This window comes from Dermochelys coriacea, chromosome 1 (assembly GCF_009764565.3).
Source record: "Dermochelys coriacea isolate rDerCor1 chromosome 1, rDerCor1.pri.v4, whole genome shotgun sequence".
In the NCBI taxonomy this organism is placed as follows: domain Eukaryota; kingdom Metazoa; phylum Chordata; order Testudines; family Dermochelyidae; genus Dermochelys; species Dermochelys coriacea.
Window position 1 is genome coordinate 107,369,269 of NC_050068.2, and position 25,441 is coordinate 107,394,709.

The following is a 25,441-nucleotide window of genomic DNA, read 5'->3' on the forward strand; positions in this document are numbered from 1 at the left end:
GGAATAATTTGTGCAATTATTGCCAGACTTGTACAAATTAGTCAATACACCTATTAACCATACAGATTGAATAGGAATCCCAGCAGCAAAAGGAGTTATGTTCTTCATCGTTAAGCATAGCTCACTGAGTGTTTGTGTCTTCTTTAAAATTCTAAGTAGCAAAGAAATGCTTCTTCCACAAAAATCCTGAGAAGAAAATAGCATATGAGGCAACTCTTACTTAATCATTACTCCCGTTTTCTCAGTAATCACTGTTTGTAAAGATGCAGGTTTTTTAAGGCTGCTAGAAAGAAATGTCTTTGAAAGATGTACATAAAAAGAACTCCTAAGGATTTTTGTATTGTCTGTGCATGTTCACAAAGTTTCAAAAGCAAGGTGTTTCCTTGTGATCTTATAAATGGAAGGGAAAAGCACCAGATACAGGTATTGTGACGTATTTTACGTTTCTGATCTCGTCTCAACCATTTGCTACATGCTTTATGTATGATCATTATTTATCTATTATCATCTTGCCTTTTTCTCTTGATGGTAAAGGTTTCTCTGCTGTTTGTATTTTAGATAGGAGTCCAAAAAGTATTTCTAAAGTACTGGCAAGCTGACCATCTCAATGATTTGTGCCTTCAGCTGCAGAGGAAAATTATAACTTGTCAAAAAGGTAACAATTACAGAACAAATATTTCTGAACTATAATTTTTGTACATTGAGTGCAAGAACATTTTGTGATATGGGAGTTTTCTCTTCCCTGATTAGTTATTGCATTTGATACATTTCCAAACAATTCCACCTCCAACTAACCAACTACAGATTTTTTAGAAGTCCAGACTAACATTGTTAACAAGTACACTTTTTGTCTGACAAACCCAGTTTGAGTTCTGGTTGTTGGCTGCAATTAAAACTAAATGCTCCTTTATCGGTTCTTTTTTACCAATGCTTCTTGTTTTTTAAAGAACAGACAATATTTCTAGGATTTGAGAGTTTTTAATAGCACTCTTAATTCCCCCCTATAACAAATAGAAGATGCAAACTTTTTAAATATTTACGTATATCTTTCATCCATAAAACAGCTACTTTTAATGCTACTAATTTAGGGTGTTGGTTGTCTCTATTTTGTTCTCATTTGCTGTATCTTGCATATTTTCTTTTGGCTTGTTTTTTTTTTCTCTTTGACTTTTATGTTGGTGTCTTTACTAAGGTCATTTTGACATTTTTGGCACACTTTTTGAAGGAGATACTATCCACTGTCTCCTGATTTCCTGTAGTTTCTGTTCTATTTCCCATCAGAATCTCAAATAACTATTTCAAATGTGAATATTGCTTTGTATAAAGCAGCTCCCTTCACACTATACATTATGTATTTAGTTGGCTTGTAGCATCAACAATTCACATTAACACTTTTTTTAAAAAAAAGCTGACTCAATAGACAGAAGTATGTCTTGATTTTACAGTTGTCACGTAGTTGGCTAAAAAATGCCCTGTATATTTATTTATTTTTTAAAAAACCTGTCACTTTAACGATTTGTTCTTCACTAAATGCGGGTTGTAGAGAGAAAGCAGGGGAAAGAGAAAGCACACTTGAAGCAAGGGGAACAAAGTCATCTGTGTGGAAATAATAATAGGAATTAATAACATTTCAGGTTTTGGAGGATGTTAGTTTACACAGGTCCCCACTCAACAAGGTATGGAAGCACATGTCTAACTTTAAATGCAATTAGCCCGATTGCCTCCACACATTTATCTGCATTAGAAAAGCAAAACTGGTTCATTCAGCTTTCTCTCTCATGCTGACTACCAAGAAAAGTTGAAAATCTTCACCTTCTTGCATCTAGTTTAAACTTAATGACCATTAATATTCCACTTCACCACAAACTAGGCCTTCCTCAGCTGCCATAATACTGAGGTTTACAAGACATCTGCAAAGTTTAATCCTAAATAAGGAGGATGAATGCTTCCTTAGCTCCCCACAAAATTCAGTTTCTTGGCTTCTTGTTTCCAGCCTCCAGATTTGACTTCCATTTTAAAATTCATTTTCTCAGGAACAGTATTTAGAAAGCTCTCACCTATTACGAGGCAGATTTTGCCTGTCTTTACATAGGTGTGGAGAAGTCTGAGGAAGCTGATGGAATAAGGAACATTCCTGTCCCACACATGGCTTGAGTAAGGCCCAGGCAGACTTCCCCCATCCATGCATCGGTCTGCAAAGTAAGCTGTACTCCACAAATAGGTGTAGTTGCAAGTATGTAACAACTGCAAGCCCTGAGCTTTGAGAGGTTTGGAATGCCTTCTGCTCCTCCCCAAGAGGCAGTATGACTCAACATGACCTTACATAGGCCATTCTACCCCTAGAATAAATGCATCCCACCAAGTATACTGACAGCAATGCAAGGGGTAGGGTAATCTTAGGCTGATGGACATCAGTCTTGTTGTACTTCAAGCCAGAGATCTTTTGAAGCTAAAGACATGTCTTTTTCTTTATGACGTGTTGATTAAGGGCATAATGCAGTGGCATCAAATACCAGTCATGATATCAGATTGTCCAGAATAGACTCAAATCTGTAGATCTGGACAATCTCTAATAGGTAATCTAGTCTTGAAATGGGTAAAATGAAGTTTTACATTTATTTATTCAAATGTAGTCATTGTGCCTATCTCAAATTCAAAGCACAGTATCAAATGTATATCATTTTCATAAAATATTATAACAGAGCACCTCAAAGTTCTCCAAAAGAAAAACAGCCCTTATACAAAAATCTTATCAACCCTATACATCATCCACCCAAACCTTTCCAGTCATCCCCTCAGTAATTTTCCACCCTGCCTTCAACAAAGGCCTGAGAAAACAGGTAAGTCTTTCATTATGTGTTGATAGGTCATCAAGCCCTGACAGTAGTGGAGAAAGGAGGTAGACAACTTAAAGAGCCAAGTATCCCTCCCTGAAAATTGCCCACCATACCCATCCCACATAAACCAGAAGCTGTGAGCTCAAGTACTTCAGATTATGACAGTATGCTTGTACTTCAGTGTCCAAGTATGGCAGCTACCCAGGAGCAGTACTGATCATTCTGAATCAACTACAGAACTGATTGGGGGACTGAGCTAATTATCCTTTAGTTATTCCATCATGTTCCAGTCAAAATATGAATTAATGTATCTGTGTATGGAAGCCAAATCCACAACCTCCCACAATTTCCACAACACCAATCTTTGTACCAAAGGGAACCCTCAAGAATCAGGTACACCTCTGGCCTTGGGGATTCAGGATCTCAAATATTTTAGGTGGCCAACATAAATGAGGAAGGCAATGCAGTAAGGACTACATTATGAAGAGTAGAGTCTGCCAAAAGATGACACTTCTATTTTGCTTCCAATTGGAGGTTTCAAAATTTGTTTTCATTCTGCATTGGAATGAAAACAAAAACTCTCAAACATTTTAATGAAGACAGAATTTTGTTGAAATGTCCGTTTTTGGATTGAAACCAGAACTGTTCTATTCAGAAAGTTTGTGGAAGGCTGTGGGGGTGTGGGTGGAGAAAGTCTTTCTCTCTCAATCTTCTCAATGAACTTAGTCAAAACTGATACATCTCTGCCTCAGTGAAACAGCATATGTCATCAAAAATATTATGACCAGCATATCAATTTCAGTTTCCCATCCTCTGTCAGTCCTGCTAACAATCATAATGGAGATTTATCCAGCACAAATATATTTCTTATCCTCTGCCATTGGTTCACTTTTGCTTTATTTATCTTTTAAAAAAACAAAAATATCTAAAACAAAGTTAAAAAGATTTCAGAGCTTTAGAAATATGGTGTTTTCTTCAAGGTGATTTAGGATTTTCTGCTTAAATGTTTAGCAAATATCCCATTTGCTCTGAAAATATGTTTCAGAAAATACAGCAGGTGAAGGAACAATTCTATATCATTAAGCTCTTTCAATATTGTGTATTTGAGAGCAGTGAACTCTCCTAGATTATGTTCGGTGCATGTATTCATTACCTCCTCAACACCAGCATTTTATGAGTTCAGATTCAGTAATATGTGTGTCAAATATGAAGCCTCTCATAAAATTGTCAAAAGAAAAATGCACTATTAATTTCCTTTTGAACTAAATAAGGTTAGTGCATTAATATTTCTGATGTTAAAGAAGTCAACTTTTATTATAAAATGTGGCTAGAGAGATTGAGACATGGTTGGCTACAATAATGGAAATGTAAACCCTCAAATTCCTCCATTATAAACATGCTTGAAATAGATAAGACTGGGTCAATTCAAACCCAAGTAAATTTTGGACACAGAGAATATTGGTATATTCACATTAACCTTTCCTGCATTTCAAGCAATTAAACACTGAGCATCCCTAAGAAAATCTAATTATAAATATATAAACAAGGACAAGGAAGGTGATAGCAAATATCTTATGTTGCTCTCAGCTTTATCCTCTTTATTTTATTCAGTAACATTCTACATTCCTGGAAGACATTTTTTCTTTAGATTAGTCCAGCGTGACTGTTTTCTATTTCATTTTATACTACAGCATTCCTAAGAGCTAAATATTCAATTGTGCAATTAAAAAAAAAAGCCTGATGCTTTTTAGATTTTTGGCATGTCTTTACCTTAAAACCTTAATATCATATTTTTCATTGTTTTGATGTTTTTTCCCTTGACCTCAACATTGAATAAAGGCTGTGGTCAAATTTTGCTCACCTTACTCACAGGTGGCTGTAATGGGACTAACTGGATGAAGGAGATGAGTGAGATTTGGCTCAATGTGGATATGTGTTCTTACTAGATGAAAGTCAAAGTAATAAAATCACCTAAATATTTCTCGCATCACTTAAATAATCACAGAATCATAGAATATCAGGGTTGGAAGGGACCTCAGGAGATCATCTAGTCCAACCCCCTGCTCAAAGCAGGACCAATCCCCAACTAAATCATCCCAGCCAGGGCTTTGTCAAGCCTGACCTTAAAAACTTATAAGGAAGGAGATTCCACCACCTCCCTAGGTAATGCATTCCAGTGTTTCACCACCCTCCTAGTGAAAAAGCTTTTCCTAATATCCAACCTAAACCTCCCCCACTGCAACTTGAGACCATTACTCCTTGTTCTGTCATCTGCTACCACTGAGAACAGTCTAGATCCATCCTCTTTGGAACCCCCTTTCAGGTAGTTGAAAGCAGCTATCAAATCCCCCCTCATTCTTCTCTTCCACAGACTAAACAATCCCAGTTCCCTCAGCCTCTCCTCATAAGTCATGTGTTCCAGTCCCCTAATCATTTTTGTTGCCCTCCACTGGACTCTTTCCAATTTTTCCACATCCTTCTTGTAGTGTAGGGCCCAAAACTGGACACAGTACTCCAGATGAGGCCTCACCACTGTTGAATAGAGGGGAACAATCCTCTTTGATTGATTTTACAAAAGGTAGATCGTGCCAAACCAACCTAATCTCCTTCTTTGAGAAAGTAACAGATTTTTTAGACAAAGGAAATGCAGTGGATCTAATTTACCTAGATTTCAGTAAGGCGTTTGATACGAAGTGAGTTGTAGCTCACGAAAGCTTATGGTCAAATACATGTGTTAGTCTCTAAGGTCCCACAAGTACTCCTTTTCTTTTTGTGAATACAGACTAACACGGCTGCTACTCTGAAATGTGCCACATGGGGAATTATTAGTTAAATTGGAAAAGATGGGGATCAATATGAACATCAAAAGGTGGATAAGGAATTGGTTAAAAGGGAGACTACAATGGGTCCTACTGAAAAGCAAACTGTCAGGCTGGAGGGAGGTTACCAGTGGAGTTCCTCAGGGATCAGTTTTGGGACCAGTCTTATTTAATCTTTTTATTACTGACCTTGGCACAAAAAGTGGGAGTGTACTAATAAAATTTGTAGATGATACAAAGCTGGGAGGTATTGCCAATTCAGAGAAGGATCGGGATATTATACAGGATAATCTGGATGACCTTGTAAACTGGAGTAATAGTAATAGGATGAAATTTAATAGTGAGAAGTGTAAGGTTATGCATTTAGGGATTAATAACAAGAATTTGTTATAAGCTGGGGACGCATCAATTAGAAGTAACGGAAGAGGAGAAGGACCTTGGAGTATGGGTTGATCATAGGATGACTATGAGCCGCCAATGTGATATGGCTGTGAAAAAAGCTAATGCGGTTTTGGGATGCATCAGGAGAGGTATTTCCAGTAGGGATAAGGGGGTTTTAGTACCATTATACAAGGCATTGGTGAGACCTCACCTGGAATACTGTGTGCAGTTCTGGTCTCCCATGTTTAAAAAGGATGAATTCAAACTGGAGCAGGTACAGAGAAGGATGATCCGAGGAATGGAAAACTTGTCTTATGAAAGGAGACTTAAGGAGCTTGGTTTGTTTAGCCTAACTAAAAGAAGAATGAGGGGAGATATGATTGCTCTCTATAAATATATCAGAGAGATAAATGCAGGAGAGGGAGAGGAATTATTTCAGCTCAGCACCAATGTGGACACAAGAACAAATGGGTATAAACTGACCACCAGGAAGTTTAGACTTGAAATTAGACAAAAGTTTCTAACCATCAGAGGAGTGAAGTTTTGGAATAGCCTTCCAAGGGAAGCAGTGGGGGCAAAAGATCTTTCTGGCTTTATGATTCTACTCGATAAGTTTATGGAGGAGATGGTATGATGGGATAATGTGATTTTGGTCATTAATTGATCTTTAAATATTCAGGGTAAATAGGCCTAATGGCCTGCGATGGGATATTAGATGTATGGGATCTGAGTTACCCAGGAAAGACTTTTCTGTAATATCTGGCTGGTGAATCTTGCCCATATGCTCAGGGTTTAGCTGATCGCCATATTTGGGGTCGGGAAGGAGTTTTCCTCCAGGGCAGATTGGAGAGGCCCTGGAGGTTTTTCACCTTCCTCTGTAGCATGGGGCATGGGTCACTTGAGGGAGGCTTCTCTGCTCCTTGAAGTCTTTAAACCACGATTTGAGGACTTCAATAGCTCAGACATAGGTGAGGTTTTTCGTAGGAGTGGGTGAGTGAGATTCTGTGGCCTGCGTTGTGCAGGAGGTCGGACTAGATGATCAGAATGGTCCCATCTGACCTTAGTATCTATGAATTATGAATCTATGAAAACAGCTTCCCAGTGGGACACAGTGCACTTCTAACCCTGGAAAAAGACAATACATGTGATTTTAATTTGTGACATTTTCATGAATGTAAAGAAAAACTTTATTTGGTGATTGTAGGGGTGTATTACATTTAAATATATGTATTTTATTATATTTTTTTCTCCCTGAACCCTTTACATTTTTACTAAGGGGAACTAACACACATGATTTTGCAGGCAGAAGGATTTATGAAATAGTTCAAGCACTTTTTTAAATTCTCTAAAACATTTCTGAAATTGTTTCTTGTAAAGTATGACATGCATGTAGAATATACATTATAGTGGTGTAGTATGAACATTTCATTAACATAATTTTAAATAACTTGTATAACTCACCTCTGGCTTCATCACTCATGTGTAATCTGATCATCCCAAACTCGTGCAAATAGACCTTATACACACTACGCTATCTGTTCCCTGTACTGTGAGTGGGTGTATATATACAATTTGATTTAGAATAAAATACCCACCCACAAACTCTGAGTATTCTGTTGATTATTTAAAATTACAAGTAAAGTACAATACAGTTAGCTCACTCTTCCTACTAAGCCACAGCACATACTCAATTATTACTGCCCCCATAGGTAGGCCAATAACTCCATCCACCCACCTCTCTTGGAACAGCAAATATCTAAAATAACAACTGTATCCAGGTGTCCATATGAAAAACTCCAGTATTCAAAGGCTGATACTGTTACATTACAATGAATGTAAATATATATTCTTTATAATACATGGAACCCAGAGACTCTTTCCCCTTAGACAGTTTTTATTTATCTCTTGTCATAGGTTGGGAGACTAAGAGTTTACTTTTTGTACGTAATAAGGACAGAAACATTGAATGAATGTAAGAAAAGGCTATCATCTCTTTTACAATCGGACATGTACCAACATTCTTTCCCACTATGAGAAAGTTGACAAACTGTACATTCTATCATATAGAAAATTAGAATATTGTGAGCCAAATGATGTTTTAAATTTGTGCCAAAATATTATCCTCTCACATTCCCTAGCGTAAGCTTCATAGTGTGATATAAACAAAGGGGAGAAAAATTGCCAGTGAAACTAAATAGTGAGTACTGGTAACTCAAACTGGTAAATGAGTTGACTACTATGCCTCAGTTTAGGAATTGTTATTAGTGAGCAAAAAATGCATATTGTCCATTTTGGTATGCACTTGGTAGAGAAAGCCTAATATTTCTTTCTCCTTTTATAAAAGATATTGCTAGATATTTATTCACACTATCCATTTACAGCTGAATGCACAATAATATTAATTTATTCATTGTTGAATTCTATCTCTCATTGATCTATATCTTTTTTTCTTCTTCCATTATGGCAGTTGTAAGAGGATTTCTAGCTCGCCAGCGTTTGCTACAGAAGATGAACATCAAACAGCAAGAGGTCACATCAATCAAAGGCTTTCTGCAGAATGCAGAGGATATGGGGCTGAAAACATATGATGCTTTGGTCATTCAGAATGCTTCTGACATTGCTCGGGAAAATGACCGGCTCCGCAATGCAATGAATCCTGCTTACTATAGGGAAAAGTTAGAGGTTAGAAACAGGCAAGAAGAAGCCCCCAAAAGGTAAGGATGGAAAGCAACTTCTCTAACTGTAGGAATCAGTTTTCCTAAAGTTCTCAGTGCAGTCCATGCTAGTCATGGCAGTAATAATGCTCATATGTAAACTTGACTCTGGCTTCTTTAAATGTATGCTTAAATGACTCTTGAGTCTTCATTAAATACTTTTCTAGTTTGTAAAGCCAAATCAAGTAATTAATTTTAGCTGCATAAAACAACAATGTACAAGATAACTGATTCAGGAGGCACCGACACATACAATAACTATTGTTTAACTCTCTCAGACATGTTAGCATTTAAAAATAAATAGTGTTTCAATATAAGTGAAATAGATTTTAAGTGAGACTTTAATAAATAATAATAATAATAACTCTAACTTAGAAAATTCAGCTGGATACGTGCCAAGATAACAGGAACAGCTATGAAGGCATAAAAAAGGCCGTGAAGTCCAGACTGAGAAATGTGCCTAATAGACAGATTGCCAAGAGGATCTTTTCTTCTCATTTAAAAAATCACCTAATGTTTAGCTTTAATTGGAAGTTTAATGAACCTATTCTAGCAAATCTAGCAAATATTCTAGCATCCATCCCTGTATGTTAAGTACAGATTCCTGCATGGAGAGGTGGTTTTTGTAATAGAAACTTATTATCTGTGTCTATAACTCACTGATCATAGGAATGTTTATTTTTCCACAGGAGCTTGATTCCAGCTCATTGTATCTTATCAGAAACAGCTCCCCCTTGCCTCCATTGACTGTGTCAGATGATTTTTATTGAAGTAAAAATGACAGTGGGTCTGTTTAATTAACTTCAGATATCCCAGTGATTATATACTGAAGGAAATGCCTTTGTAGGAAGGACTGTAATTAAACATTACACTGAAAACAAATTATCCACTGAGCACCAAGCTTTCATCTTTAGCTATTTCATGTACTATATGGGCAGCTGGCTATATCCTGTAGTTGAATCCAGCTCTGCTGGTGATCTGCCATGCAGAAATACAAATATAAAAACAAATGCTGGAGAGCTTGTTTGTAAAGTTATTGTATTGCTATCTTTTAGTTAGTACAGTTCATTACTACACTGTATTACAAGGCTGGTTTTAGACATCTGGAAGGTGTCTTCAGTTACTTTTAATCTAAGTAACTCTTGCTTTTTAAGGTTGAAGGAATTTGGTGCGGGGGAAGGGGGTGTCTCATTTTCACCAGCTTGTTGGAATTGATCTAGCAACGTTATTTTCCAGTATATATTGGAAACTGCAAAGATTTTAAGTACAATCACTACAATAAGTTAGAAAAATCCACACTTGTGCTCAAAATGATAATAGAGGAAAGCTTAAACAAGAAGACTTGTGTTGCTGTTTTGGTAGGATATAACACAAAGCCAAATTCATCTGTTAAAAGGTTATAATATTTTAAAGATCATAAGTAGAATTTCTAGTTGTCGTTTTTAGAAAACAGTGATGAAAGTTCAGCATTTGCTGCCTCAGTAACTTTCTATTAAAATGCATTTCCCAGAAATGATCATTCAGATTGAAATCCTAGCTCTTGATTGTGCTTAACAATCAAAGTGTGAACAATTCATTCAATGAATGTCTGATCAACAATATGAAAGTGCTTGAGGAAAGCTGTATTTGGGTGAAAAAGATCCAGTGTCCTCTTTTATCACAACACAGGAAATGGAAGAATGCTAGCAGCTTGATCTGGATTTGTTTGTCAGAAGATTACTACACACTCTCTAGGCACACCAGGGGTGTTGGAAGATGGTTTACCAAAAAGCCATTGTTATGTTTGCATGAACAGGTTCATTGTTATCATTTGAATAATGCATCTGGGCATCTTTTCTGTGTTTTCAGAGCTGAAGACAGGGGTGGGAAAGTCTCTGAGGACAGCTTTGCCGGCTGCCGAATGCCTAAGCATTTTCATTCCAGTTCTGTGCCTGTCCCCATGGCAGTGGATGGCTTGGTACATTCTGTGGCTGGATCATCCATCAGATCCCCCTCCCTGCACTCTGTGTTCAGCATGGATGATAGTAATAGCCTGCCATCACCAAGGAAACAGCCTCCTCCCAAACCAAAGAGGGACCCCAACACACGACTGAGTGCTTCATATGAAGCTGTTAGCGCTTGCCTGTCGGCAGCTTCTAAGGAAACAGCTAATGAAGGTTAGGCAGAAAGGGAGTAACCCACACAAACATTGATCTTTTGACTCTGAATCTTTAAAACATTTTCAGATGCCTTCATAAAGTCTCATTTCCTTAGAATATCTTCAGTGGCAGTAAATAAAATTGCCAATTTATCAGTAATTTCTAAATCAGAAAATAACTATTCATTTGTTCTAATTTCCTAGTTTGTCAACAACAAAAACCTATTTACAGAATTCTCCCTGGAGATAAGTGAGCTGTGTCAATTTTAGCCATTCTGCCCTATTAACTATTTTATTTCACCTTTTAAACAGTGTTATAATTCTTTTGACAGCTAAAGTAGAACATTTTGAATGTTGAATTTTACCAGGTTAGCTCTAAATTATCTACTCTTTCTCTACACATTAATATGAAGGCACAAGAATAAACCACACCAAAGAGCCTCACTTGAGTTGCGAGTTAAGTGACTTATATGAGAATTCACATGTGGTGAACTTGGATGTAATGGTACGCAGATCATACTGAAATAGAATGAAAGTCTACAAATGTTTCAAAGCATTCAGTGTGTCAACTGCAATTCTGATTAAGTAGTCTTGCTCCCTTGCCTTCCTTCAAATTAAAGAGGAAGAAATGCTTTTCACTCTCCCTTGTTAAGCCCGAGTAATCAGATTTTGCCTAGAGGCTAGCAGATCCTTCCTCTGCTGCAATTGGGGTGGGAAATAATATACAACCACTCTGTAGCCACTAGTATGGTGGCTAGAGGCCCTGCATGTCCTCTTTGCCTGATAATTTAGGTTGATGTATCTATGTCAGATCTATTTTCATCTTTCCTATCCTCCTTCTGGTCCATCCACCCCTGAAACCGCTCCTTGTGCTCCAGAGGAGAGAGAAGCAGTTAAGGGATGGAGAGTTCCAGTCCATGTTCTATCCCAGTTCAGTGAAACTGCAGCAGTTGCACAGTGTTTGGGCCTTCTGCACCACAGGCTGTGAGGAGGGTAACTACAACCTGGTTATGCCAGTTCTAAACCCTTTGAGAGAATGTCCTTCAGGAATGTATGACTTCACAGCAGGGGCCTTGTGTGTGGTTTCTACTTTCTTTGTGCTGCTTCCCTCCCTCATGTTCCGGTATTTCTGATTACTTTGATGACTAAACTTTAGTACTACTGATAGCAAGGCAACATTCCATCTCTTCACCTCCAATGATAGAGGCCAGTGGTTTTTGAAGCAGAAAGTCCCGAGTCTTATATCTTACTCCATATGTGTGCGGGTTAGCTTTTGACCAGAGCTCATTACAATATCTTGAATGCTATCGAATTAAGGTTTAAGTACAAAACCTTTGTAAGCCATTATCTTGCAGAAGACTCAAGACCTTGATCTGTTGTTAATATATATATATATATATATTTCCCTTTCAGTATTGACCCGACCAAGGCCACACAGTGATGACTATAGCACCATGAAAAAGATTCCTCCCAGAAAGCCAAAAAGAAGTCCCAACACAAAACTCAGTGGTTCTTATGAAGAGATATCTGGCCAAAAGCCTGGGGATGTGAAACATTCAAATGTAGTATCTAAAACAGGTGGTCATGACATTATGACAATACAAAGAGCAGCTTCTGCTGATAGGCCACATCACAGTACGTTGAGTTTGTGTATGTCACAGGAAGAGGAGGAAACTGAGCCAGTGTATATTGAAATGGTAGGGAATGCTATGATGAATAGTTCTGCTGAACCAGAAAGCCCAGACCAAGGAGAGTCTGTTTATGAAGAGATGAAATATTTTTTACCGGACGAAGGCAGCAATGGTAATGGGATGGTTCCATTAGTGACTGGATCTCCTCCGCTGTTGTTTGAGAGCAAAAACTCTGTACCAGTTGAAGAACTTGATGCAAATAATCAAGCAGCCTTGGTCTATAAAGACTCTTATGACATTCCAGCCCCTTTCCCAAACTTGCTTCCCCATAGGCCCCCACTTCTTGTGTTTCCTCCAACCCCTGTAACATGCTCACCTGCTTCTGATGAATCACCCCTAACACCACTAGAAGTGAAAAAGCTTCCTGTCCTGGAAACAAATCTAAAATACCCGGTGCAGTCAGAGGGTTCAAGTCCTCTATCCCCACAATATTCCAAAAACCAGAAAGGGGAGAATGAAAGGCCTTCATCCCCAGGTTTGGCTGTATTTAATGTTTCAAGCAGAGTATCTCCTCCTTCAACTCCTCCTCCACCTCCTCCTATGCCCCCATCTGTTTCCTATCGACCTTCTTCACATTTTACTTTCCCCTTAGAGACTTGTGCTACTTTTCTGGTTAATACAGGGAAAACAGGAACAAACTCAGATCCATCAAAAGTACCTCAGAGACCAAATCCTGTTCAAGTTGGAGGTTCATCTTCCCCATTCTCCAAGCTGCCTTACTACCCAGTAAAGGTGGCAAGAGCTGAGAACAGGAAATCAAACTCCAACTCATCGTCTACACTTCCATATAGCCCAACAAACTCAAGACCCTTGACCAGTCCCCTTGATGAGTTAACTAGCTTGTTCAACTCAGGACGGAGTATGCTTCGAAAGTCTGCGGCAGGAAGAAAGATTAGGGAGCCTGAAGGTAAGCTTGATTGGAATACTTCACCTTACTATGTGTTCTTTCTGCACAAACTCAGTTGATAATATCTGTACCTCAATATTTGTGCCAGTTCTCTTGGTTGTGGTATTAAATTTAAAAGTGAACTGAAAAGCACTGGTAAGTAAGTAACGCTTCTGTCACACTGTCAGAACTGCACCTTCACCAACTATGCCAGCCTCCAGCATCCACTTCCCCCATAAATGTCCTCATGCTTTCTTCCACACTCATGCTTATGCAGTGAATACACTCCCTTTGTTCCATCAGCTCCCTCTCCAAGTCCCACTCTGCCACCACCTACATGAACTCTGCTAACTGATTGTGGCTAAAGTAGGCTAGGTAATGATTTTTTTCTTGGGGCAGTCTGAGATATCTGATACTTTTTTTATTCATATAGTACAAAGCAAAGGAGGAAAATGTATATTTTTACATAAACATTGCATAGATTTTTGTGTTTCCTGCTCTCCTGTCCTCCATGTGCCACTTATCCTCTTGAATGTAAATTCTTTGTAACACAGATATTGTCTACCTTTGTGTTTGTATTGCACCTAGCATAATGGGCTCATCTTCCTGATGGAGGCTCTGGAAAGTATGGCAATATAGGTATTTAATAATAATAACTAGATTTTTTAAGATCCCAACTATTAAGAGAATATATGTATAAAATTAAATTACAAAAATATTTACATTTGAAAACAAAGACCACAAATAGATCTACAAATTACTCAGCATAACATCTCTGGAGTACCAGTATGTTCTTTTCAATTTGTTGGCTAACTGCCAGACTGACGTGTGTGTGTGTGTGCGTGCGTGCGTGTGAGAGAGAGAGAATGTGTTCACTGGCACTGTTCTTCAGAAGTACTACAGTCAGGAGAATCTCTGTTTTTCATTTTCACAACTTTTTGCAAACAATGCCTGTTTTAAAGCAAAATAATGCCAAAATAAAACATTATGCCTACCTCTTCAACCACCTTTAAAAGAAACTATTCATAGCTCAGGTTCAAAGAAATGTAAAAAATCCATACACAACCCCAAGTTGTAATGCTTGGTAGTTTGCGGATTCCTTGTGGGCTGTTTTAAGGTATTCCTTCCAGCTCAGGTACCTATTTTATAACAGTCATTGGCTATGTTGCTTCCTCAATAAACAGTTATAAATATGGAACATTACCCTGAGATCACAAAGGGAAGATAGGGTTTTTTTATTGCTTACTTTGCTATTGCTCCAGTTTCACAGAGAAACTGGCCCACAAAATAAAACAACCTGTGTCAGAAGCAGATGAATTAGAAACAAATGGCCTGTTTTAATAAAATATATATCTTGTAGTTGTGAGAAATAAGGGAATAAAAATGCAGAAAATGTATGAGCAGATTATGCAGTTCCTCAAGTTTTCTCTGAAATGTCTACTTTTCTTCTACCAGTCAGTTCTTACACTACAAATTTAAATGTTTTTCTTCACATTCCAATAGTTTAAACAAAATGACTAGATAGTACATCATATGAAGAGTTTACAATGTCAATTCAATGGCAATATCTTGAATGCAAAGCTGTATTTTGTATATTTCAGTAGGTTAGCTATGTCGTAGAGCAAATTTACTTTCATTTGAAGACTTCAGTTCAGAGTTTCATTATTATATTTTCTAGAAGACATGAGTTTGGATAATGCAACCATGTTTCTCAATTTAGAAGAATTTAAGTCTCCAATCTAATGCAAGAAGGGTTGCAACGAAACACACACACAATGCCTAATTGGTGACCAGGTTTTCAGATTGCAGAGCAAAGTCCATTTTACCTGATGCAATTGAGCCAGAAGCTTGTCACTTTACATACATATTTTTGAGACCATAATATTTTACAGATCCTTATTCAATCATTCACCTTGTGCAAGGAGCAAAAAGTTTAGGATATTTTGTTAATGTATTATTATTGTACAGAATAGTGATGCTCCAGACTGGTGCGCATGCAAATTATGAATTCTTAGAGTTCATTTTGATGTCAGCAGTTACTTTAGCTATATTAATAATGCAGCTGGCAGGTCTTTTAATGTCTGATTCAAAAGTGGAGTCTGGTCATCTGGTTTAATGTTACTTTTTTAATTTAATAACGACCATACCAAAAAAAATATGCAGTGCACTATATCCAGCAGCTTCTGTCCAGAAAGAGTAGTATGCCAGCTGTCCTTCTTGGATAGTCCTAGTCTGTAGGAGTGTCAACAGTTTGTCTGATACCAGAATCTGTTAATTTAAAATCTGGGATTACTGAATGGATGATCCTATTTTCCAACTTTGAACCCATATCTGGCCCAGTAATTAGCTTTGTTTGTGTAAATATTCATGGCATATTTAAATTGGGTCTGATTTCCTATTTTCAAACATAATGAAAAACTATGTATAGTTGGCTTGATTATCCTCTCACTTTTTGTATATTGCATTTTCTATGGGCACAGCTCCATTGACTTCAGTGGGGTTAATTTATGCAACTATAATAGAGCAGAATCAAACTAAATTAGGAGATATTAAGTAAATATATTTAGTAATTTTCATTAAAGTGGATGTCACAGAGTCTTTACACACATTTGACAAAATACATTGAAAATATTTTGGCTTTTTTCATATATGGAGAGCAAATTTATTTGGTTTCTCTCACCGTTATGTCTTTGGCTCAGAAGTGGTTTTTAGATTGAGAGTGGAAGTGCATTCTCAATGCACCTAACCATTTCCCTTTTAGTGCAGCATGGTAGGCCCACTTCAGCAGAGACTGCAAATTGGCTTTTATGATCCACACAAAAGGTTGTCTCAGGTTTAGAGATTTCTACAAACTCATTTTTCATCACCTGTGATCAGAAGATGGAGATCAGCTCAGGTATCCTGTGAACCGACGCTAGTGTATCAACTAAGCCTACCAACTAGCGGCTCTGAATTTACCTTTCACATGGAAAATACTGGACTCCTAAATATTTCATCAAGACAGCACTAAGTATGAAAGATCAAAGTTCAAAGAAGATATACCATAAAATTTAAAATCAATATTTTATTAGATAAAAGCTACTGTATAAATTTAAGTGCAGTTACATATGAATTGTTACATATAAATTGTTGATGAGAAAAAGGATCTATTGCATCAAAGAAACAGACAAATATACAGTGTGTTTTTACAGCTCACATTTTAGTTTACTGCACATCTTCAGTTCCTTTCTCTTGTAACAGCCGTTATAAATATTACCTTTCATTTAACCTCTGGTGCATTTTAATAAGATAGCAACATAAGAAAGTGGATTGCTTTTTGCAAAAATTGAAGTACTCTATTGGAAAATGCATGACTTCTTGGCTTGTCTAGTATTTTTATAATATCTTATTCTGTTTAGTGTATTTTAAGCTCTTCCAAGGTTCCTCTCTTTCCCCAGATTCTCTTTATTTGAAATGATTTATCTATAGTAGGTGATGCTATGTGTGCATGGAAATTAAAAGGTTTGTCCAGAACAGTGTTCTTCAGTTTACTACTATGTGATTCTCTTCACTGAAGAGAATATAATCCAATCAATGACTTCAGCTCAAAATAGAGGGTGAAATTCAGGCCCTTTTGAAGTCAATGGACATTATGCTATTCAGTAGGGCCAAGACTTCATCCAGAGTTCTCACTAAAAGTAAGGCATGTTTTTGGAGCTCTCCATAGTAGTTAATTTACTTTTTTAAAATAAAGTGTGAAAGATACTAGTTTACAGCCTTGGAGACTAAAGTTCTTTCTTTATTCCCAGAAGTACAATAGAGACAGAGCAAGCAAATCTCAATAGTCTGCCTCAGTCTTGACCTGGAGGAACAATCTCAAGGGGTGAAAAGACTCTCCTGGTCATTCATTTCTTGACCTCTTTGTTGAAATTACCAATCAGGATGCTAACCAGTGGTTTTGTGGGACATGGATATTTGCCTGCTGTGTACTGGATTGAGACTCCACCCGCTCTTTTCACATAGACCACATAACACCCAGCAGATGGGAATAATTTTCAGGGACTACTGAACTGGGCTGGATTTATATTAATGTTATTATTATTATTATTAATGTTATTAATGTTATTGTAGCACCTAGAGGCCCCAGCTGTGATCAGGGTACATTGTACTAATTTATGTACATACTATTTACATATCAAGAGACAATTCCTACCCCAACGAGTTAACAATCTAAATAGACAAAACAGACAGTAGGGAACTGAGGCATGGGGAGGTTAAATGACAGACCAGAGAGTAGGGTGACAACCCCTTTTTAAAGGCAAAAGCAGGACACATGCAGGAGCCCTGCCCTCTCTGAGGCCCCATCCCTCCTCTTCCCCAAGGCCCTGCCCTGCTCTTCCTATTGCCCTGAGGACCCACCCCCTCTTCAGGCTGGAAATCAGAGCCAGGCCATGGTAAGAGATGCCCAGGAGTTCAGGCCGCTGTGGGGAGTCCCAAACTCTCCATCTGTCCTGAGTGGGCAGCTGGAGTGCCCGAGAGCAGCCCCCAACCCATGTCCCTGCCTCCTGAGAGTGCCACTCATTGCAGGTGGAGGGTCCTGGCCTCCCTGAGCAGCTCTTACCACAGCCCGGCTCCTTCCAGCCTGGCCAGGAGGTGGGACCTCTGAGAGAAGAGGAGGAGCAGAGGCAGGGCCTCATGGCTGGATGGGGGGCTAAGGCCCACCTCTACCCCCATGCTGGGAAGAGGCAGGCTACCCTACCCTCTACCCCGAGCCTTGGGCAGGTGCGGAGCAGCACTGCGGGGAATTCGGGACAAATGCTATCCCAGAGTCATTCAGCCCAGGACCGGGACTTGAACTCTGCATTTTGGAACCGGTGGTCACCCTACCAGGGATTTGAATCCAGCCCTCATGAGTCCCACTTCAGTGCCGTAACCACAAAACCATCACTGCTATCTAGATTATGCTACTGATTTCAAAGGTAAAAGTTTCAATACCTATTGTCACAGTTCCAGACTAGCTGCAACTTTGACTCCCTCTCAGGTCTCTTCAAGTGTCCTCATCCAGGTGACAGGCCTCTTTTCTTCATCTGTTTTGGGGAGAAATCCCATGATTTTCCCCTTCTCAGAATGGGACCCAGGCTCAGTATCCTGATCATGATTCCTCAGCAAGTCCTACTGGGTTTGAGCCCCAATAATCTTACCTTTGGGAGCTAATGATGAATACAGTGACCCCAAATAGTCTTTCAAAAATAAAGTATTGGTTAAACTCAATGGTAGGACAGAGCATTACAAGAGCAAACAGTTTTAACACAACAGTCTACACTGATAACTGTCTTACCTAAAGTTAAGGTAATCATAACTTATCAAGGCACTCCCACTTCTAGGAACTGGGGTGCAGTCTGCTTCCACTCAGTTCCTGTGTCTTCCCCTTGTGTTTCAAGGCTGTTCATTTATTAGTCCCAAAGCTCTTTTATCTCTTAAACCTGGTTAAACTGATTTCTGCAGCCCCACCAGAAATGGGTTGGGGATAGATTTCAATGCAGCTGGCTCTCTGCATTGTCCTTTAATTACCAATAAATGGGGGGCAGAGGGGGCTATCAGAAGTGTTTGTCTGCTTTTCTGTCTGTGTGCAAGCCAGCTCATGTCTGAGTTACCCCCTTTGAAATCATACAGCAAGCAACACAATAACAATCAGATAGATATGTAATATTCATAAAATGTTATGGGCATCTCCCACATCCGTTACCTATTTTGGGTCCCTTCTTTACCCGCTTCCTGAGTCAGACATTTCCCAAATAATCTTCCATGCAAATGAGCAACTCCATGTTATCCAATATAATTATCCAATGATGGTCAGAAAGCTACTAATGGCCCCCAGGTATTGCAGATATTTTGGCATCCTAGTTCCAGCTAGATCTTAGCAAACAAACATGCTTTATATGCTAGGTAGAGCTTTGGAAAATAGCAACTTGGTTCTTGTCTCTGTAAAGGAAAGTCCTGTCAGAGGAGGGTATTTTTTTGATAGCTTGTAAATAATTCCCCACTATGAGCAGATTAAAGTAAACTACTCTTGGTAGCTAACATAGCTCTATACTGGAAATTAAATTCCCCCTGGGGTTTGAGAGATGAAATCCCAGTACTTTATCCTCTAAGCTACTCAACCCTTCCTCTTAAGCAACTTAATAAAGATAATATTCATATCTGCATCTCATTATTCCTACATTATAATATAATAGATTTCCTTCTTTTGTAACAAAACCCAAGAATTTACAAATAGTGAGCACTATAGAAAGATATACTGTCACCTTTTATCTTCTTTTATCCAGGAGTACTGAGGAAATGATAATATGATACTTTGCACTTATATAGCATTTGTTAGCTCAGGATCTCAAAGCACTTTTAAAATATTAATGAATTAAGCTTCAAAATACTTCTTTGGCATAGATCAGTACCTGCTTATATAAATCTGCTTAATTACCTGACACAGTTCAGTCTGACTCAGATATTTTCTGTGACTAATCCTCAGATTAAATATGTGGATACCGCTGAATAATTCACAAGTGAGTAATTTACTCTACAAATTTAGGGCTGTGCCCAATTTCTACTAGATACAGCAGAGTAGGGGAAATCAAGAGAGCTGCTCTTAGCTCTTTGATGCTGGAGTCACTTCTAAATTAGCCTTGCACTGGTTGGCCATGGACCCCCTAAACAGGGGATTACTGAGGAGGTAGCATAGGAGCTAGCAACACCAGTTCCATGCTGGAAATTCCTTCATGCTACGGGAGTTCTCTAGCTAAGTAGTAGTGTTGCCTTTGTGTTACTAGAGCAGCACAAGGGGGATGAAGTTGGCCAAAGAAACTTGCTGCCTAGCCTCTTTTCTTGCTCAGAGAATTTCCCTGAACCTTTTGTAATTCCAGAAATATATTTTATTAGCATTAGTAGTAAATATTTATATAGTGACAAGACCAAAAGGCTGCAGTTGGGATTGGGGGCACATTGTGCAGGGTGCTGTGCAAACGTAGAGAAGAAACATTGTCCAGGAGAATCTTCACGTGAAAAGATGCAAAATAGACAAAGCGTTGGGGCACAGGGATGTAACATACAAGTGAAGATGGTGAACAACTGGCATCGCATCTTTAGTTACATATTTTCTCGTTGATGTTGGGTTTTTTCTTGTTGTTTTAAATTGGGATAGCGGTAGGGTAAGGAATGGGGAAACTAGGAAGACTATAAGAATGAGAAAGGAAGGGAAAGAGGGATCCTCACAGCTCTATACCTGTCTAATTTACCCTTTATTTGATTTATTTTTTGTATTTTTTCTCTTGTTTTGATCATAAACAGATCACTCTGAGGATCTGATAGTCTGTATTTAAAATATTTAAAATTAGAACTGTTAGCTACATGCAATAAGTCACATAAATCCCAGGGTATTTTGGTGTTCCCTGACCTCCAGTGTTTCTCTTTTAATCTGTAGAAGGTCTTGAAGAAACCAATGGAGAGAGGTAACATTGTGATTTGGGAATTTTAGACAGTGTTATGCTTTTTATTTTTCTTTTTGGGCCATGTACAGGCCTTTATCAAGGCATCATTCCTAGAAAAAATTAGGCCATTGTAGCCTAATAGCAGAATTGAATTGAATTTTCTCTTGTTCGTTTATACAACATATTAGCATATTCCTAACTTTAAAGGATGCGGGCTGTCTTGTTTAATAGCCTCTATGGAAGGGCAATGGTGATGGGTATAGGGAGAACTTTCCTCACCTGCTGTGTCAAGCAGTGTCTATCACAGATAAAATATTTCACTTCTGAGATTACTGAAAGTTTAGTGTGAACATTCTTGCTAGTAATGCTCAATAGGTGCAATAGTCAAAGAAAACAAACTCCTAAAGGGTGTGTGTAAATGCTCCCAAAACAAATTGATTTTGAAATTTTTGAGTATTTTTGCAGTAATTTCTCAGCTCCATATTAAAATACCTATATGTTTGTATGGTATTCCACATTCAAATTTACCTAATTCCAGTCACATACTTAGGTCAACATTTTTAAAAGTGATTTTGATTATGAGTGCATCAATTTTTGGTTGCCCAACTAGAGGAACCTTTAAATGGCCTGATTTCTAGAGGGTGGGTACTCAGAACTTGATCTTGCTCCTGAAATCTTCACCCCCTCCTCCAGTTTGACACTAGATGTCAGGGGAGAGCTCATTCAGACCCGCTTATATCATTAAACTTGCATGCCTAAAATTAAACATTTGCATAAATCATTGCAGGATTGGGGCTTTAGAGATTTTTCCATAATTATTGTCTCAAGAGGAAGAAGTTAAGGGGGGAAGACTGCACAATCTTTTCTAATCACTTTTTAAATTGTCCATTCCAAGTGAGTTTCATTCAGTTCCTCATGTTTCATATAACACTTAACCTTTCTTAAGTTTCTCTCTGTTTTGAATTATGTTGTTTCCCTTAACTCCCACATGCATTCTACGGCAGGAGCACAATAACTAAGCTGTACCACCGCATCACAGTGTATCGCAAGCCCATAAACTGTAATAACATTCAACATGTAACATTGAATTCAGTTGGCAATCTACAAGCCTGTTATTTTCATAGGAAAGTGAAACTAACAGCCTGGAGTACTGTTCCATCCTTATTACTGGTAATTCTGGAAATCACCTTGTAACTGAGAAGCATGAGATTGGAATCTTTAAAATGTAAACAACATATTTTCAAATAATCAATAATGTAATGGCAAATGGAGGTAGTCTTGAATCCAAGATGCAGGACCAGTGAATGCATTGTTCAGGAGTCATACACTTGTTGATCATAGCAGAGGTGCATTGATGTCGCCTGCCAGCAACATCGGGGAGGAGAGAACAAATAAAGAAAAATGAACTGAAACAAGCTGTCATTTGTGGCAGCAACGTCAGAAAGTTCTGACACTTATACATATAAAATGCAATTATTTAGTCATAAAAATGGCATGACTTCATTGCTAAGGAATTAAAGTTATTGTAGCACCATTATTAACTTGATCAGGACACGAAGGAGAATGAAACAGTGAAACAGATTTAAAGTGGCAGACCACAACTTTATTAACTTTTAAGTTTATTTTTGCAGGAGGGCATGCTAGGTATTTACATGAGCCTACAATGGTGTTAAGTGGCCTTGTGCCATATAATTAGTCCTGGGCAGAGAATGATAATTCTGTTTTGTGGAGGATTTTGAGATTTCAAAATGTGTTTTAATTTTGATTTGAAATGAAATCTCTACATTTTGAGATTCTCCATAAAACAAAAAGTATGAGGGGAGGAGAATTTGTTTCTGAGTTATTGAAACGTTTTTGTTAGAAATGTTTATGAAACATTTCTATCAGAAATATTGAACAAAATGTTTTAACCCTTTTTGACCCAGAACAGGAAGTCCACTAGAAGGCATTTTCTACACAAGTTTCAATAAAAAGAATAGGAGTACTTGTGGCACCTTAGAGACTAACAAATTTATTAGCGCATAAGCTTTCGTGGGCTACAGCCCACTTCATCGGATGCATAGAATGGAACATATAGTAAGAAGATAGATAGATAGATAGATTAGATACTGTGATACAGCATGGCCAGAGAGCAGCAGGAGAGTGTTAGAAGGGAGCCTTATTCCCTGTAGAGGGAAGAAAGTTTGCTATAGATTAATTAAAGCACCTGAAGCCAATTAAACCACCTGAAGCCAATTAGAGCACCTGAACCCAGTCACTGCTAGTTCAAGCGGTTTACCGCTATCCCTAGGGCTCCTGGGCTGGCACCCGGAGTAGAGGGCGGGCCCAGATCCCTCCCTCTCCACTTCCCTCCTCTAGGACACTAGTGGGGCAGTTAATACCCCAGTTCAGGGGTGAGAAACAGTGCCTTGAATCCTCCCCAAGAAGAGAAAGTGTGAGACCCATCCAAGTAGTGCAGGCAATTTGCCACAATACATTCAGAAAAGGTGGAAGTTTCCATACAAACTGTAAGAGGCTAATTAATTAAGATGAGCTATTATCAGCAAAAAAAAAAACGTTTGTAGTGATAATCAAAATGGCCATTTAGACAGTTGACAAGAAGGTGTGAGGATACTGTGACGGGGCAAGGCCAGATGGCTATATAAAAGTAGTCTTATTGGGATCCGGGAAGTGGGTGGGCAAAGCCTGTCCACTGTTAAAGGATCCCCCACAGCCTAAAAGGGAGTTCCACAGGACCTAGATGCCCAAAAAAATTCCGGGGGACAACTAATAAAATAACAGGGACAGGAGTGCGGTCAAAGGGTCAAACGAAGGGAACCGGATGGGGACACTGAGCAGAGAACCCCGGACAGCGCCCACTGCTCCTCAAAGGCGTCAAGGGAGTCAGAGGACGCTGCCCAGAGGAACTCTGCCCGGATACGTGAACGGACCGAGGATCGGAAATAGGCCCCAAAGTCACAAGAGACTCCATCGGCCAACCTCCTCACTCTGGTTTTGTAGATGGCCATTTTAGCTAGGGCCAGGAGGAGGTTGACCAGGAGATCCCGTGACTTTGTGGGGCCACGGATAGGGAGTGCATAAATGAGAAGGTGAGGGGAGAAGTGCAACCAAAAACATAATGAAATATTGGTAAGGAGCCGGAATAGGGGCTGCAGCCTGGCACACTGAGGTAGACATGTGCCAGGGTATCCCTCATGCCGCAAAAGGGGCAGGTGTCTGGGATTGAAGTGAACTGTGCCAAGTACACGCCCGTGCTCACGGCTCCGTGAAGGAGCCGCCAACTGACATCCCCGGCAGGCCTTGGGACTAAGGTGGAATATAGGCTGGCCAACGGGGCTCCTCACCCTCCAAAGGTGGCAGGAGGTCCCGCCATTTTGTATCGGGGTGGGACACGAGGGTGCGGGCGTGAAGGGTGTGGAGCACAAGCGTGTAGAGATGTTTTCTTGCTGCGGTTTGAAAGCAGACTGGCTGCATCTCGTGCAGCCGGCTTCTAGTGAAGGGGTCAGTTGGGTCCACGGGGCAGGGGTCAAATTAAAAGGTCCGGTGGGCCTGGGGTAGCGGGTGGGCGGGGCGTGCCCTCGTGCACGACCCGGTTGAGATAAACCCGAGCAGCGGGCAGCAAAGCGGCCTTCACCTCCTGAAGTATGCGCCGCGGAGTACAAGGTCTGGAAAGCCCCATGCGCTGAGCGAAGGTTAGGGGATCCAGCCAGTCTCCCCGGTCATAGTCCAGGAGGTCTCCGACTCTTGTGACCTCTGCCAGGACCAAACTCTGGCGCACCGAGCGGGACTCCGCCACCTGCAAACGGAGCTGGGGGTTGTGTAGCAGGGGCTCCGCGAGGAGATCTGCCCCCTCGGTGGCCGCCACGGACCTGGTCGTTGTAAAGAGTTTCCAGGTCCGGAGGAGGTCCTGGTAGAAGACCGGCAGCCCGGAGAGGTCTCGCGGAAGACCTGTCGGATGGAGATAAAGGAGCTGCCGGTCGTATCGGAGCCCTCGGAAGCGGCGCAGGAAGGCGTGCGCCAGTATGCTCCACGCCGGACTACCTGCACCATAAAGGAGCCTCTGCAGGGTCTGGAGGCAGAAGACATGGACCTGAGTAAGAAGACATTTGAGGCCCTGCCCTCCCTCCTCCACAGGTAGATGGAGAACCCCTGCAGGGACCCAGTGCAGTCCTGACCAAAAGAACTCCAGAATCGATGTCCGCAGGTTGGTCAGGAAAGCCGGGGCCGGGACCAGGGTGTTGAGCCGGTACCAAAGCATGGACAGGACTAGTTGATTAAGCACTAATGCTCTCCCTCGAAGGGAGAGGCACCGGAGTAGTCCTGTCCATTTCCGGAGCCGCTCTATAACCCCGCCTTCTAAATTCTGCCAGTTCTCCGGCGGAGAGGGATGCGTGGCAGAAAGGTAAATGCCTAGATAGAGCAGCGGACCCGTGCTCCACCGGATGGCTTGAAGCGCGGGTGGGCGGGGGCTCGCCTGCCGCCAGTCCCCTACCACCAAGCCAGAGCTCTTGACCCA

At 39.8% G+C, this 25,441-nt stretch overlaps 1 protein-coding gene across 5 annotated transcripts in view; it reads left to right on the forward strand.

Annotated features, from left to right (window-relative positions):
* The window catches only part of MYO16 (myosin XVI), a 627,399-nt gene that overhangs the window by 539,088 nt on the left and 62,870 nt on the right, over nucleotides 1-25,441 (forward strand). For 4 of the 5 annotated variants that reach the window (XM_038387064.2, XM_038387062.2, XM_038387063.2 and 1 more), the window contains exons 29-32: nucleotides 559-655; nucleotides 8,505-8,751; nucleotides 10,600-10,907; nucleotides 12,302-13,486. In XM_038387064.2, the coding sequence (XP_038242992.1) occupies nucleotides 559-655; nucleotides 8,505-8,751; nucleotides 10,600-10,907; nucleotides 12,302-13,486 (1,837 nt within the window). The remainder of the gene's footprint in view (nucleotides 1-558; nucleotides 656-8,504; nucleotides 8,752-10,599; nucleotides 10,908-12,301; nucleotides 13,487-25,441) is intronic. The other variant, XM_043509217.1, reaches the window with a different exon arrangement.